This window comes from Cuculus canorus, chromosome Z, assembly GCF_017976375.1.
Source record: "Cuculus canorus isolate bCucCan1 chromosome Z, bCucCan1.pri, whole genome shotgun sequence".
Classification (NCBI taxonomy): Eukaryota; Metazoa; Chordata; class Aves; order Cuculiformes; family Cuculidae; genus Cuculus; species Cuculus canorus.
The window spans coordinates 19,213,390-19,227,697 of record NC_071441.1 but is presented as its reverse complement, the minus strand read 5'-3'; the positions used below and the strand labels follow the sequence as shown (position 1 = coordinate 19,227,697).

Sequence of the window (14,308 nt, the reverse complement as noted above, 5' to 3'; positions counted from 1 at the left end):
TAGAAAAGTCTATAGACTGCTGAAAGACAGCCACGTCAAGCTTTATATGGCTTTTCCTCTCCTATGTGTCTTGGTGTGCTAGACATCAGGAAGTTCCCAAGTCTATCTTTTTCTTGTGTAACTTTAGACTCTTTACTGTCTTATGTCCTCTCTGAGTAAAGAGATAAAATCCTTATTTACATAAAAGGCACAAAATTAGTAGAGTAGCAGAAGTACTAGAGTATAACACATCTTGTTTTGTAGCTATTACGTCTATATGCATTGTTCGGTCTTTTATGTAATAAGAGAGTAAAGTTTTGGGAAGAAATACTTCTAAAGGGTATCTTGGAGTGTTAAGAGATGCATTCTGCAACATTATGGCCACCACAGTTGTGCTATAGGCATGTATATACACACTAATTCTTTTTTCACAATGTTCTTTATCCTCTTTCAGCTTTCCAGATTTATTAAAACATGAATTCTTTGGAAAAGAAAGCCGTTTTTAATTATCCATAAAAGCTAAAAGCCTCTATGTTGGAAGCTGGTTTCTGCTGCATAGTCTGTTACTTCATAAATGACCAACTTGCTAGACTTTTCTTTAAGATGAGCCTTTATCTCAAACTTTGAATAAAATACAGAAATGTAATGCAAAACCCGTGTGGTTTTTATCCCTAAAAATTGTAGTAAATTGTTTTTTTAAATAATATAAAATATATTAAATGAGACTATAGCAAGATTTTCTGTAAAAATTTTATCTCTGACTGTTAAAATCATCCTACATTGTTGGTATCCCTGACCTGAATGGGTTACTAGCTATGTTAGTTACCCGTTTAAGTAATTTTAAACACACAGTGTGTTTGTAGGATTCTGCTTCAGTTTTAAGTTTCACCCATAAAAAGTGAACATCCTTTAAGTATTGCTTTTATAACTAGGACATTTATTTCTCTGTAGTTTAAAAGAAAAAGGTAGAAGTAATCATGTCTTTCATAGTTTAAAGGTAGATGTAATTGTGAAACTTACTAATATTTTATTCCAGTTGTTTTCCTTATATGCTATGTTAGTGTACAAGAATTATTATAGAACTGATACAATATAATAAGATTCAGGTCTAATGCAATGATAAATAAATTGTATTTATGTTTGCAGGGAAGATGGTACCACAGGAAGCAAGCAGTAAAGGAATTGCATGGTACGTTGATACGACTGCTAAATGAACTTTTACCATGGGAACCAAAGCTAATAAAAGCATTTCAAAGAAACAGGTAATTAGTTGCTCTTTTTTCTAACACTAGTGCATGGAATAGAAATTCATCTATTACAAACTAACCAATAAGTTGTCTTCTCAAATAAATTGAATGAAAATACTGTGAGCAGAAGAGTGGGGCACTGGCAGTTCTTTAGTTGGAAGAATTGTTTTATGTTCCAGACCTAGTGTCTCTAAATAAAGTTGAGTGTAACCCTTTCTATTTTTCCTCTAAAATGCCTTGGAATCTCTAGGCCTGCCTATCAGTAGTTGTATCACAGTCCAGCTAGGATTTGTATTGCTGTTTGTTTGGTTAAGAGGTGCTGAAAATCTGTATCTAGAAAACAAGACCAGGGCTTCTTAGAATACTTTGTCAGACTACCTACTGTTTAAAGCTAGCTGAATAGGTATTAATGAATTCACTACAAAGCAATTCTTAAAACACTATTTTGAGGTGTTTGTAATCTTGTAAATTTGAAATGCATCTGGAATGAGTTGTATCGGAGAAATATCAGTGAGGCAGTAAGTCTAGGAAGAGCAAATATTAATGTCGTGGAGAAGATAATACCCAGATTATAAATCCTGGAGAGATTAGATATTGACTTGATCTTGTCACTGTGTCTTGAAACTTGGTGCTGTTGTTGTTTGTTAGCCATACAGCTGTTCTGTAATCATGCCTTAGTTTTACCACGTGGATATTTAGTAGAACTAGTTCTGAAAAGTGTAAAAGCTATTGGTTAGGTAGAAAAAACGCAACACCATATCACTAAAGACAGTAAATGGGTAGAACTACGAAGAGTTGGTTCCGTAGTAGCTCACTTTATGGATATCATGCATGAATTAAAATACTTATTTGGAAATTCAGGATGTTGAACATTTTGCTGTAGATAATGGACTGAAGTACAAGTTTTGATTTTTTTCTATTCAAGTTTGTGTCCTTAGCTGTTCATTTCTTCCTTGAACCCAGGTATTATCCCTAGGACTGTCCTGCCCCCTCTTTCAGGGGCAGTGGGATCGCATCCTAGCTGGTGAGGCTTATGCCCTGCCAGCTGTGACATCGTGCTTCCTCCCTCTCTATCCCTTAGGGAGCAGCAGACCATTGCTGCACCCAATGCAAACTACTGTTATTTTACCGCTTAAGAATGGGTAAATTTAACTTCTTATTCTTACTGTCATAATGGTTAGATCCAGAATAGAGTCTAGATTCTACTCCGCACAAGGTACTAGTTGCTGTAGTCTATTAATTTGTTTGCTAAGTAATCCTCTTGGATGTTGTTTTGGTTACAACCATCTGAATCCTGTAGTCCATTGTATTTGTACACTAAAATACCCTCTAGATCTCATCTAAACAATGGAAATGCATAGCAGGTTATGGGTATTAAGGTAAGTAGGTCTGTTTCAGAACAGTGTTCAAATGAGTAAAGCAGCTATGTGTTTCCACCATATGCACACTCGCTAGTGGAGTGTGAACCTATGGAAATGACAGTGGCAGCTGTTTTAATGGTGCTGAGAAAGTTTTCTTAAAGGAAAAAGTTACATGACAGTCTCATAGCTGGACCAAAAGCACAACAGATTTAAGAAAAACAAGATTTATTTAATTCAGTAGTTGGGGTTGCCTTCAGAGGAAAGAGTAGACTTGTTACAGTTAATACTGAAGTCCACCGGGGTACATTTGTTACATGATAAAGGAAGAAACAGAAGATAGATGCAGTAAAATGACAAGGGTCCTATTTGCCTCAGTTTTTTCATTCAGTTTTAAAGGACTTAATGACATAGGATTGAGTTGTGGTAAGGGATGGGACGTTACTGTCACTTCACATTATCTGCATTTTAGAGGCTTGCAGACAGAGCTACTCTGAATTTTTTTGAAGGGCACAGGCAATTAATTCTATGCCAGCTTTTTGTGCAGCAGCAAATACAAATAGAACCACTGTGGTTCTTTTATAAAGTTAGTTTTGTTATTTTCAAGGTCTAGATTGAAGAAGGACTATGATGAGTTTAAAAGACACCCAGACCATGATCAATTTACCAGAGAACTGTGGAGTAATGAGGAAAGTGAAGTTGATTCTGGCAAAGATTCTTTTGCAATAGTGTGCAGTAAATCTTCAGAGTCTGCAGAAGATGTGGAAGTTCCCAGAAAAGATCAACCAGACAGTGGTAAGCATTTACTGGAATTTGATGGCTTAAACGTGATTCAGGAGCTTAATTTTTCCATGTGAGCTTGCATCCTCCTTTTTAACCTGATTGCTACTGTGATAGTATTGAAATAGCTTGTGAGGCATGTCTGGTGGGTGTAGACTAGAAAGAGGGCAGACAACGCACATGAAAATTCTGATTAATGCAATTTTTTTGCTATTTTTATGCTTACCTGTTTCTGTGATAACATAGTAGGCTTGCTCAGAATTGATGTTTATGACAGGTTGACTGTCTGGCAGGTGCTCATCCAGCTAGCCAGTCTGTCACCTCCCTTCCTTAACAAGACAGGGAGAGAAACTAAGATGGGAAAGCTCATGCGTCAAGACACAGACAGGGAGTTAACTTCACCAGTTACTGTCACAGGCAAACCAGACTTAATTGGGGAAAAATAATTTGATATATTGCTAACTAAAAATAGAGTAGGCTAGTGAGAAAGGCAAAAACTTTTAACACCTACCCCCTCTCTGCCCCATCTTCACCTTGTTCACAGGCTCAACTTCATTCCCAGTTCTTAAGGCTCCTCTCCTGTCAAGAGGCACAGGGGATGGTGGGGACTGGGAGTGAGGTCAGTTCATAACACTTCATCTCTGCTGCTTCTTCCTCACACTTTTGCCCTGCTCCAATGTGTGATCCCTCCCATGGGATAGTCTTTCAAGAACTGCTCTTGGGTCCTCTGCACAGGCTAGAGTCCTTCAGGATAAGACTGCAGTGCAGGTGCCCCTTAAGCCACAGTTCTTGTCAGGAGCCTGCTCAAGTGTGGGCTTCCCATGGGCTGCACCTTCCTTCAGGGCATATTCACCTGCTGTAGAATGGTGTCCTCAACAGGCTACAGAATAGATAGATACCTGCTTGACCGTGGCCCTTCATCGGAGAGGGTCAGTCTACTTCAACATGGTCTTCATGGATTGCAGGCGAACCTATTCCAATGCATCTCTTTCCCCTCCTTTGTCACTGTCCCTGGTGTCTACAAGCTTGTTCCTCCCACATCTTTTCCTCACTTCCCTCTGTCACACTTTTCTGCACAGCATTTTCCAGGAGTCACCACCAGCTTGCCCAACTGGCTCAGCCGAATGCTACAGTTTATCTGGTTTGGAGCCAACTGTGTCTGGCACAGGGCTGCTTCTGGCTTCTCCTCACAGAGGTCTCCCTGCAGCCCTGTTCCCACAGGACCTCCTCTGTCCACCCAGCACCCCTTCCAGCACACTGGGGTCTTGCCCACTTTGTGTCCTCGCTAGCTAGTTCAGTTTGATGCTTGGTATGAAACCTGTGGCACCCACACCCCTATCTTATACATGTCCCAGACTCTCAAGTGTGCTGGACGTGCCAGCCCAGAGCCCAGGTCCTCCTGCTTACTGGCTAGTCAGTCTTGAAGTTTGCCAGTGAGTACACACACACTGCCTCCACGCACATTGCGTTTGGGAGTGATACAGACATTCACGTCCCAGCAGCCCGCACCAGGTACACAGGCTGGGACCTGCTGTGTCTTTGCAGCTCCCCTTTCCTCTGCACATCCCTTCATGGGTTTATATAACTCTACTGATTCTCTTACATCTCCCAGCTCACTGTCCAGAATCTCCCCTGTATTACAATCATAGAAGTTGTGAAGTACAGGTTGATCTTCCTCTAAGGGGCACCTGTAGTTCAATTGTTCTGACTGGTGAGGTTGTTTCTTGTCATTGTCTCCATGTTTGTTTTATAGAGATGTGTAGCTGTGTCTCTATATGTTTTTTTTTTTCTAGTTTCTCCCTTTTCCCCGCAGCTTCCCATTTAACCTGGTCCTTAACAAAATAATCTTCCTGGAATAAACGTTCTTATGCTCTCACATGCCTTTATCAATTACTGTGAATGACCAGGCTTGATTTTCTTCACTGTCTCCCTTGCCAGTTAGGTTTGTGTCCCTTGTATCTTGTTGTTTAGGGTTTCTTCCTTTCCTTGTTTTACCTCCTTTTGGCATTGAAAAAGGTCCTTCAACAGGTCCCCTTAAAGAAGCCAGTGTAATTCTTCCACGTATTCTCACATTTGCAAGCTACCATATTGCCTTTATGTGGGCACAGTAAAACTATTATATAGAGGTATCAGTTGCAAACATATAAAACACAGTTTCTGTTTTAATATCTTTGCAGATGAAATGAAACTACTAGAGATGAGTATACCTGCAGGAAAAAACAGAATTCTGAAAAAAGAATCAACTTCTAGAGAAATACAGAAGACGCTGCACAAATGTGTTAAACGACAGTCCAAGCAAAATAGTTGTCCAGATCAAAGCACTACTGAGCTTTCACCAAGGAAGAAGGCTAAGCTGAGCACTAGTGAGGCTGTTGATGAGACTTCAGAAAGTAGCATGCAGCCAGAGTGTTGTGTTACTGAGCTGAAACAATTTGAAGGGTCAACTCTAGAATCCTTTTCCTTGACAGATCCTGCAACATCAGTATCAAACTTTCTGAAAGGGACCAAACCCATCCAGGCCTTGCTTGCCAAGAACACTGGGAACAAAGTGACCTTAACAAATCAACTGTCACCTCCCCCAGGCATAAATGTATCTACTTCTGAAAAGTCAGTTTTATCACCTTTGGAATCATCACTGATAAAAGCAGCATTGCCCTGCCAGACCAGTTCAAAGACTCCTTTACACATGGTGTACAAAATGCCAAGCAGCCACTGCGTACCAGTAGACCTTCACAACAGCTCTGTGAAGATACAAATGCAGTCTGTGATTGACCCTAAAACTGGAGAAAAAGTCATGCAACAAGTTCTTATTTTACCGAAGAATTTTTTTATTCAGCAGAAGGAAGGAAAAATTGTGTCCAAAGACATTCAGTCACTGCAACAAAAGTCATCTGAGCCACACTGTACAACTTTACCAGAAATATCAAATGTCAGTGTTTCTTTAACACCTTTTCTGGTAACAAGCCCTGCAAATGCTACCACTCAGTCGCCTAGTACAATTTTTAACAAGAATATTACCCACTTTTCACAAGTGACTGGTCCCGTGAACACTACGCAACCACTGCCTGCTGTTATGTCAATTGGTAATTTATCATCAGCAGTTAATGTGAGCCAAATTGAAACTGACAAAATCAAGACTACAGTTTCAACTGCCACCTTCCCTGTGTGTTTGACTTCAGCTGCTCTTTCCACACCTAGCCAGTCTTTGATACCAGCAACAACATTAAATGGGTCTACAAACACTGCTTCTACATGTTATAGTCTTGCATCGCAACAGATGACTGACTCCTTTGAAACCAGGCAAGAACTGAAGACAGTGTGTATAAGAGAATCACAATCTATTTTGGTAACAACACGAGGTGGAAACACAGGAATTGTTAAAGTGCGAACAAATCCAGACCAGATTTCACCTAATAGTTTGTCTTCTGGTTCAGTTTTCACTTACACACCTCAGCTTCAGGCTTTTCTTGTGCCAAAAACCACAGCATTCTCATGCTCTACTCTTCCATGTGTAGTAACAGCCGTGTCTGATCTCTCACATACTGGACAATCATCTCTTTCTGGATTTGCTCCCTCAACAGCTGCTTCTGTTAACATTCCAGCTTTCCCAGCTGATTTTACCCAGGCGATGGAGAAAACTACCAAATTCACTATACATCAGCCTGCTGTTGGGGGCACTTTGGGTCAAGTAATAGAGAACTCCTGCTATGTGTCTTCTTTATCCTCCTTTTCATTAGCTAGCAATGTGATGTCAGCAACTTCAGACAGCCCTGTTAAGCTGTCTAGCAGTCAACAAAATAACACTGTTGGAACTACAGATTCTTCTGTGAAGCAACAAGGGGATACCAAGACTAAAACAAATCCTGTTATACAATCTGAGTCTAATTCAGCAACAAATGGAGATGTAATTAGTGGTACTCCAGTCCATAAACTTATAGTCACAAATCCACCTATTTTATCACCCTGTGGGGCATCAGGAGTCAGTATTATACCTTCTCTGGCATCCACTGGTGTTAATGCTCAGAAGTTTGTTTTCATTAACACACAACTTGCCAGTGGCCCATCAACCACCAATCTAGTTGCAGAGTCATTGAAACATAACCTGCCTTCTTCCCTAAGCAAAGCCTTTGTTAGTGCCACAGAGCAACCACAGTTTGTTCTGATCCCATCTCCAGTGGGAGCACCGATTAGAACAAATCCATCACCAACTATTGCTCAGGTAAAAGATGTGAAAATTGGACTAAATATAGGTCAAACCATTGTTAATACTAAAGGCATTGCACAACAGGCTGCACCAGTTAATATACTGCACTCTGCCATTTCGAAGGGAGAAGACAAAAAGGGTATGGGCTTGGCGCTAACTTCAAGTAGTAGTACTTTGGTTCCTGTTCCAAGTTTTGTGAGCCAGAGTGCTGTGTCACTTAATGAGTCGTTATGTCTTGCAACAAATGCTGAAAATGCCTCTACAGTAGCAACAACAAATACATGTGTAGAACCTGCTTCAGTAACGTCAAATGGCACTTCTGGAACACGGCCTGCTGTCTTGATTAGTGGTAATGATTCCTCAAGAATAAGGCCAGTTGTGGGTAATCGACTGTGTACATCAAATATGGGAAATACTATAGGTATATCAACTGTGAAAACGGGACATCTTGCTTCATCTGTGCTGATTTCAACACCACAACCAACAGTATCTCCTGAAAACTTAGCATCTGCTTTACAATGTCCAGTCATTAGCTTGCCTGGATCTGTAGCCACGCCCCAGAAAGTGTTACATACAGTTTCTCACTTGGCAGCAGTCCCGACTCCTTCTCCAGTACCGAAAAGCCAACTGCCCATGCTGCTTCAGTTTCAGTCACCAGGAGTTTCAGCTGCTGTGTCAAGTAATGCAGGTATTCACAAATCTCAGAGTTTGCTGCACCCACTGTCACCAAATACAGGTAAAGTCATTAGTTTTTCTTCCCTACAGTGTCAGCAGGTGCCTCCCAGTACAGAGAAACTAAGTCACTCTTACACTTGCTCTTCTATGGTTCAGATGTCTGCAGCTTCACCAACTGTAACAAGCAAGGCAGGACAGTTGAATGAACCTTGTATTCAACAGAAGATAGTCATTAACACCTGTATGCCTTTGGCACCTGGAACTCAGATAATGATTAATGGTACTTGTTTTGTTGTTCCACCGCAAGGCCTTGGAGCTGGCAGCCACGTTCTTCTTCTGTCTTGTAATACAAAACAGACTCCTCCTTTAACAATTAACCATGGTCAGGAGGCTCAAAGTGTACCAATTGTTGATCGAATAACTTCAAAAATCCTGCTAGCACCAAGTAATTCATTAAGTTGGCAGATATCAAAACATCCTTCGAAAAGCTCTACAAAAATTGTTAATTCTTTTGGTTCTGCAGATACTTTACCCATCGTACATGCAACACCCCACATATTTAGTACTGCAGCTAGCTCATGTACCCCACTCTCTGCAGCGTCATTGTCTGTGTCTTCAGTGATAAAATCTCCTGTTAATGTTGTAGCTACATCTTCTGTGGTTTCTGCTGTTCATCCTCTGAACTCTCATTTACCAAGCAACACTTCAATGTTTCACTTAGACACTTCTATCAAAAAACTGTTGGTCAGTCCAGAGGGAGCCATTTTGAATGCTATAAATACTCCAGCATCAAAAGTTTCTTCTCAGTGTACATCACTGCCTTTGGTTGTGTCCACAAGCGGAAACGTCTTCCCTGCACCTCAATCATCTTGCCTTGATAAACCTGACAAAGCTGCATCCTGAATTTACTGCAAATGAGCCACTTGAAATGTTGGGGCATTCTTCTGACTTTGGGAGTTGTAACTGTTGAATAACTTCTTACGTTGTTTGAAACAGTTGATTAACTCAAAATTACTTAAGGTTACAGTTCTCTGTTAACCTATGGGGATTTAGATTAAAAATTTATTTAGTTTGTCAGATGTTTTCAGAGAGTTCTTTAGTAAAAAGGTCAGAAATGACCAGTGAGTTCGTTAAACATTTTAGTTTGGAGAAATCTAGCCTTTTGCACATGTTCAATCTTACAGTATGGACTGCTTGCCAATGTGTTTATGACAGTATGTATCTTCTTTTTATTTGTCAAATTTTTTTGATTTCTGTACAAATAATATTTATGCATTGTAAAAATGCAGTCTGTGGTATAGAACTGTACATATTCATTAACTCCTAACAATCTGTACTAAGCTATATGTACAAAGAACTATGCCATCTTATTTATGTTTTGTTTACATAATGTATAGTTTTTTAAGTATTTTAGTAACTTTGGACCAGTGTACTGTTCAGCAACAATGCAGAAAAATCTGGATATAATAAATGAAGTTACTGTACTACTTTGTGTTGGCAGTAGTTTTAAAATGTGTATACCTCCTACAACTTGGCAGAATGCATACTCCTATTTAATGCAGATACACCTCAGATTTGCAGTATAGTAGAATGAAATTACTTCCATCTCTTCTGCTTTTCTTTGTGTTTTACATTTCACACTATTTGGTAGGAGTTGGAAGGAGGGGCCGTCTTGTTGATCCTCCCGGCACACAGAGGGGTAGCCCATATTTAATCTATTCTTAATGAAAGTTTCCTTATATTGCCTAAGATCGCCCCTGATGTGGTAAGGTTAGAAATGGTTTCCCAGGCACCAATTTTATATCAGACTGGTTGCTGTTCAGAACTACTGTGTTTTGTTGTAAAGCTCATAGAGCTGTTGAACAGTTTATTCTTTTTTTTTTTTACAGCCAGGTATACATTCCCACATATCTGGTAGCTGAAAGGAGGTCACTGTTTAATCTTCTGTCTACCCTTAATTAGCTACCCTGTTTTTTTACCAGTCATGCTGCCTAGATTTTTAATTTTTTTTCTTTAGCTTTTAATTGATCTTTCTGGAAGGATAGTGTTAGAAAGCACATGATATTAAAGGAGGCCTAATTAGTGCTTTGAGTGGGAATAACTCACATCTTGAATAACCTTACCTTTTTAAAGTGTATTCAATATTTGTTGGTTTAAGTTGAGATTTTGGTCTGTAAAACCCGTGGTTTATTTTCTGCAGATCAGCTGAGTTCATAGGTGCCTACTGCAGTCTTCGTAGAAATAAAGAAGTTTTTTGGTATCTTTTCAGACTTAGTATATAAAGGGTGCCCATCTAGCAGCTCCTATTTTGTGGAATATGATGATTTTAGAAGTGCTGCTTTAAAATCTGAATTCATAGAAGATTTCAGAAGAACTCATGAATGTTATTTGCCTTTTTAAATACCTATAACTTCATAGGGGGATAAAAGCTTACATATCTGTACTTAGAAACATTCTTAAACTGATTTTTAACGAGAGGAAGCTTAAGTTTTTGTTCCTCGTCCTGTTGAGTTTTCTTCTTCCACTGCCCATTTGCTGTACGCAGTTTGGCGGTTTGAATCTTGGGTTGAAGAATAAAGCCACAGCTTATGTACTGTCTGTTGCCTGCCCTTCGTATTGTTCTGAAAAGTAATCTGGTAACTAGTTAAGTAAAGTCCTCGGAAAAGTAAGGGGAAGAAAAGCTTGTGCTTTCCATAGTTCCCTTTCTGTACTAAATAAAAAAAATTGAATTAGGAAATTGCCTTTTTCTAGATCAGCAATCTCCAACTTATCTCAAGGCTGGGAAAGGTGAAAGCTCTCAGTTTGGGGGTGAGAGAAGGTTTGGTTTTAATTTAGAAAAATGTACCTGCTATACTTTTCCTACTTCTCATTAAAGGTTTTGTACAATGAATTTTGAAGACACCTATTAGTAAGTAGCATCTGCCTACAAGAGCTTACAACATGAGGGCTTTTTAAATTTGACTGCATTTTGCAGTGGGATGCTGTAGATTACTTTTCCAACAGAGGAAGATGGCAGAGTGGCATTTTCTTCACAGATGTTTTACATACTCCAAAACCATATATAGCAGCAACACATTTCATTTCCATTTTGCTTGGGGAACCTTGGGACTGACTTTCTTGTATTTTTCTCTTCTTGAACAATGACTGTTTTTCCTTTTATTTATGTATGTTGTAGAGTGAACATCTACATTGTTTGGAAAGCTTAAGACAAGGTTCCACTATTGCAGGTGGCCTGGATGGAGAAAAAAAGTCTTGTATGACATTTTTCTGTGTACTAATGTAGCAGAAAGATTTATACTACAATTCATTCTAATAAAGAGAAAAGTTAGAAAAGCTTGATTGAGGAACTCAGAACTCAAGCTGCTGCCTGAATGATTTTTTGGAAAGTGTCTGTATTAGTAAAATAATATTTAATTATTGTATTATAAATATTTTACAATTTGACAGGCATAAGTTTGCAACAGGCAAAGTTTGATTCAATTTTATTGCAGTTTTCAGGGACATTTGCTCTCTACTGGACACATGTTCGGATTCCATATCCTATCAGAGAAAGGCTTGAGACTGCTATGTAATGGGTTTGCATGATCCATTAATTTGTAAAAACAAATTTTAGTCGTTAAATGTCAGAGTAAGGCTTTCATTCGAACAAAAGCAAATGGCCATTGACACTTCACTACGTGTCTTTTTTTTCTCTGTACTAAATATACTGTGCTACCTATAGCACAAAAAGAACTGGGAAAAAAGTAGATTGTATTCACAGACACAATGAAAGAGTAGAAGTACCTGCATCTTTCCTTGAAGGAAAAGGCATTTAATTACACAATTGAATAAATACATGCATAAATCAATCTTTGAAGAAAACATGTTCAGCTTTTCAGAGTTTGCAAAATGTCTTGCTTTTAGACCTCTTCAGATATTATATAGATATTCAAACACTATATTATATACAAAACTTTGGGTTTATGAATGACTTTCAATGTTTTGGATTGATATGTTTAATCATTACCTAAATGGACATATTCTGCAAAACAATTTTACTTTTTTGAGTAGCAAATTATATTCATTTTGCCTCACTGTTCAAACCCATGTGTGCGTGTTCTTCTGTTTTCTTCTAGGGGTTGTGTCTCTACCATACTAGAAGCTGTTAAATTTCACAGATATTACGAGTCATACCTGTTCAAACAAAAGGAGTTACTGTTGAGTCATTTAAGCCCATTCTTATTTCAATGTGTGACATAGCAGAGTGTGAAAAGTGAAGCAAAAAAATCCCCTGATGATAAGTAAGTGCACAGAAATTATTTGTCTCATGTAAGTAGGTCAGAAAATTACCGAAAGCTGGCATTTGACAGGAGTCCATAGTCTCATCACAGAGTTTGTTTCATAGCTGGCTTTGTGGTAGTGCAGAATTTTAGTAGCCCAGATTGATTTTAAAGTAAATAAATCATTTTTATTACAGCATAGATGTTTGTTAAGATGAGGTTGTTTCTTTTAGAAGAACAGTGGGTGGTGCCCACTATGGCTTAAATTCATCTCGCCTGTCCCCTGTAATCTGCATCTGCAGTGACTTGACTGACTCAAAATAAGATTAGTAGTGCTTTATCAGACCAAAGGTCCATCTATTGTAACGTCATGTCTCTTGGAGCAGTCAACAGCAGCAGTCCAAAGTCAGTCTGAACAAGCCTGAATACTGTCTAGTATCCACTAATCTGTGACGGAGAGTCTTCCTCATAGAGCTGTGGGGTTTGGTTTTTTTTTTTCATGTCAATAGCCCTCAATGTATTTGTCTTTATGAAATTGACCAATCCTTCCTAGAATTCTTGAACACACATAAACTGTTACCATCCACGAGGTCTTGTGGTGAAGAGCTTTTCATGCACTGTGTAAATAAATCTCTTTGTTTCTGAACTGGCACTGACTAGTTTCGTTTGATGCTAATAATATCTGTATTGTAAAATAAATAAGCCTTTGCTCTTTATTCATTTTCCCATGTGGCCGATGTAGACCTTTGCCATGTTGATTGTCTTTTAGGATAGAGAGACATAGTTATCAATTATTTCTTCCATGGAAGAAATCAATTACTGTCATTGCTTTGTGTATCTTTATCAGCTTTACTATGTTCATAGAATCATAGAATCACTAGGTTGGAAAAGACCTCTTGAAAAGGCCTCTTTACATCATCAAGTCCAACCATTCCTTGAAATATGGGATCAGAACAGTGCATGTTCTAAAAGCACTACAAATCTGTTCAGCAGTGTGGTGATGATTTGTTTCTCATAATTATTTTGAATTTTTGGGGTGGATTTATGACAATTATTTAGCCTTGTACTAGCTTTTTCATAGAAATATCAGTTGTAAACCAAATATACAACAGTGTCAAAACAAATTCAATTCATCCTGTAAGGCTATACCATTTGCAGAATGTCATGGCTGTAAAGACACGATCTTTAAACCAGATCACTGAAACGGTGCAAGTGTGGCACTTTCCTCTCTCTGTACAGCTCCGGCTTTTTTTGGTTTACCTGTCCTGAAAATTTAGAAGGAAAAACTATTGTAATTATTTTGAACAGGATTATTTTCTCACATAGAATACAAGTTTAAGTCTGTATATGAGGTGTAAGATCATTTTATACACATTGGCATCCAAATAGAAGTTTCTGAGTTGTTAAAGAGGCCATTCTTGCAAATGTGACACAGATTATGTTCTATTTTAAATATTTTCCTTGAAACTACAGTGGCATGCAACTGACTTTAAGATCTTCATAAACATGTCTTCTTTTCTCAAAATACTGCATTTGCTGATCAATATTTATACCTAGATGTCTCGCAGAAACTTGGAAAACGGGATACTTTGTTGTTTCATATATGCTTGGTCCCGCAGTTCTGCAGGAAGTTGATGTTCTTACAATATCTTTTATTTCGATCTCAGCTGAATTAAACATATTAAATGGAAATGGTATGTAAAACCTAAGTATGTTTAATTAATTGCTTATAATATTTCTTTAAATGAAGTTTTTTTCACACAGAAAGTGTATTAAAATGTGCGTAAATATGATTTCCCACCTATT

The 14,308-nt window shown here is 38.5% G+C and overlaps 1 protein-coding gene across 5 annotated transcripts in view; it reads left to right on the top strand.

Annotated features, from left to right (window-relative positions):
• Positions 1 to 14,108, top strand: part of KIAA2026 (KIAA2026 ortholog) — a 50,055-nt gene extending 35,947 nt beyond the window's left edge. For 3 of the 5 annotated variants that reach the window (XM_054054039.1, XM_054054037.1, XM_009571627.2), the window contains 3 exons: positions 1,126 to 1,241; positions 3,192 to 3,379; positions 5,542 to 14,108. In XM_054054039.1, the coding sequence (XP_053910014.1) occupies positions 1,126 to 1,241; positions 3,192 to 3,379; positions 5,542 to 9,146 (3,909 nt within the window). In that variant the 3' untranslated portion in view covers positions 9,147 to 14,108. The remainder of the gene's footprint in view (positions 1 to 1,125; positions 1,242 to 3,191; positions 3,380 to 5,541) is intronic. The other 2 variants (XM_054054040.1, XM_054054041.1) reach the window with 1 other exon arrangement.
• The last annotated feature ends 200 nt before the right edge of the window (positions 14,109 to 14,308 follow it).